Raw genomic sequence first — 1,057 nt, forward strand, 5'->3', positions numbered from 1 at the left:
GCGATATCAAGAGCAGGTCATGGAGTGAAGTGTGCTGTGGATCAACTTGTAGTCTCGAGAACATCGAATGAGGATAATATAGAAATAGAGGATCTCCGAGAGCAGTTTGGTAGTGATGTATTCCAGGATTTACAGACAGTTATGTCGTGCCAGAGCGATGCCGCCGCGGAGATCGCGGTCTTTGGTCGTACGATGTTGCTTTCGGATATGTCCACACGAGTCTTCAAGAATCGTGATAAACTCCATCGTTTGAGTCGGTATTCTTTGGTCCTGTATAATGCATTGGTATCGACCATGTTGCGTGTCACTGGTTGTGGGTTAGAGCTATTAGATCCTGTAGTACCTCCATTAAAGGAGTTCAGTCGGGCATTGGAGGCCTCACGATTCCGTCTGGTTGAGGATATGGTCAAACCTGAGCTATTAAAGACCCATCCACCTCCGTTGGATAATATCAATCTCACCATGCAAGAGTGTGTGGATGCCTTCTTGGGTGCCCGACGAGATATGGTACTGGATGCCCTTAATGGCTCGGACCGGGCAATAAGGATTACTAATGCAGGTGGCTTCCGTGTCTATCATTTGGTTTATGCATTATCAGTCTTTGCTGAGCTATGGACTGGTCTGGAATCGGAACTTATAGGTCGCCAAAGGCCATGCGAAATGATCCGTTTATCAACTGATATGGGCGATGCTCATCGTCTTCTTAGAACGATGTCCACTACACTACCATCTGCAGCTGATGCGCCGACTCGTCAGTTGACCTCGAGGCGGCCATCAAAGTCATGACTGACAATGTATAATACAAATCACATCATCGACTCTGCAATGTACCCAATGATGGTATGAAAGCAATTAATCAAGCGGTCAGAGCTCACAGATATCGCCGAGTACTGAACAGCTGTTTGCTAGGGTTCTTCGTAACTTACCTTTCGTTATTCCTCTTTGGTAGTTGTTGTTGTGTGATTGGTGAGCCCAGACCTGCATCATCCATTAACGGTGCTGTATCGACTAGTTTTTTAATGGTCTTCACACCTTATGACTACTATCCACGATCAGG

At 46.3% G+C, this 1,057-nt stretch overlaps 1 protein-coding gene across 1 annotated transcript; it reads left to right on the forward strand.

The window, feature by feature from the left end:
• Positions 1 to 87: 87 nt before the first annotated feature.
• On the forward strand, positions 88 to 915 carry Pmar_PMAR009784 (hypothetical protein; the record flags this gene model as incomplete). Its single annotated transcript, XM_002771136.1, has 1 exon — positions 88 to 915. A coding segment is annotated over one exon (699 nt), but the record flags the coding sequence as incomplete, so codon positions are not given.
• Between the last annotated feature and the right edge of the window lie 142 nt (positions 916 to 1,057).

This window comes from Perkinsus marinus (assembly GCF_000006405.1).
Source record: "Perkinsus marinus ATCC 50983 genomic scaffold scf_1104296963558, whole genome shotgun sequence".
Classification (NCBI taxonomy): domain Eukaryota; phylum Perkinsozoa; order Perkinsida; family Perkinsidae; genus Perkinsus; species Perkinsus marinus.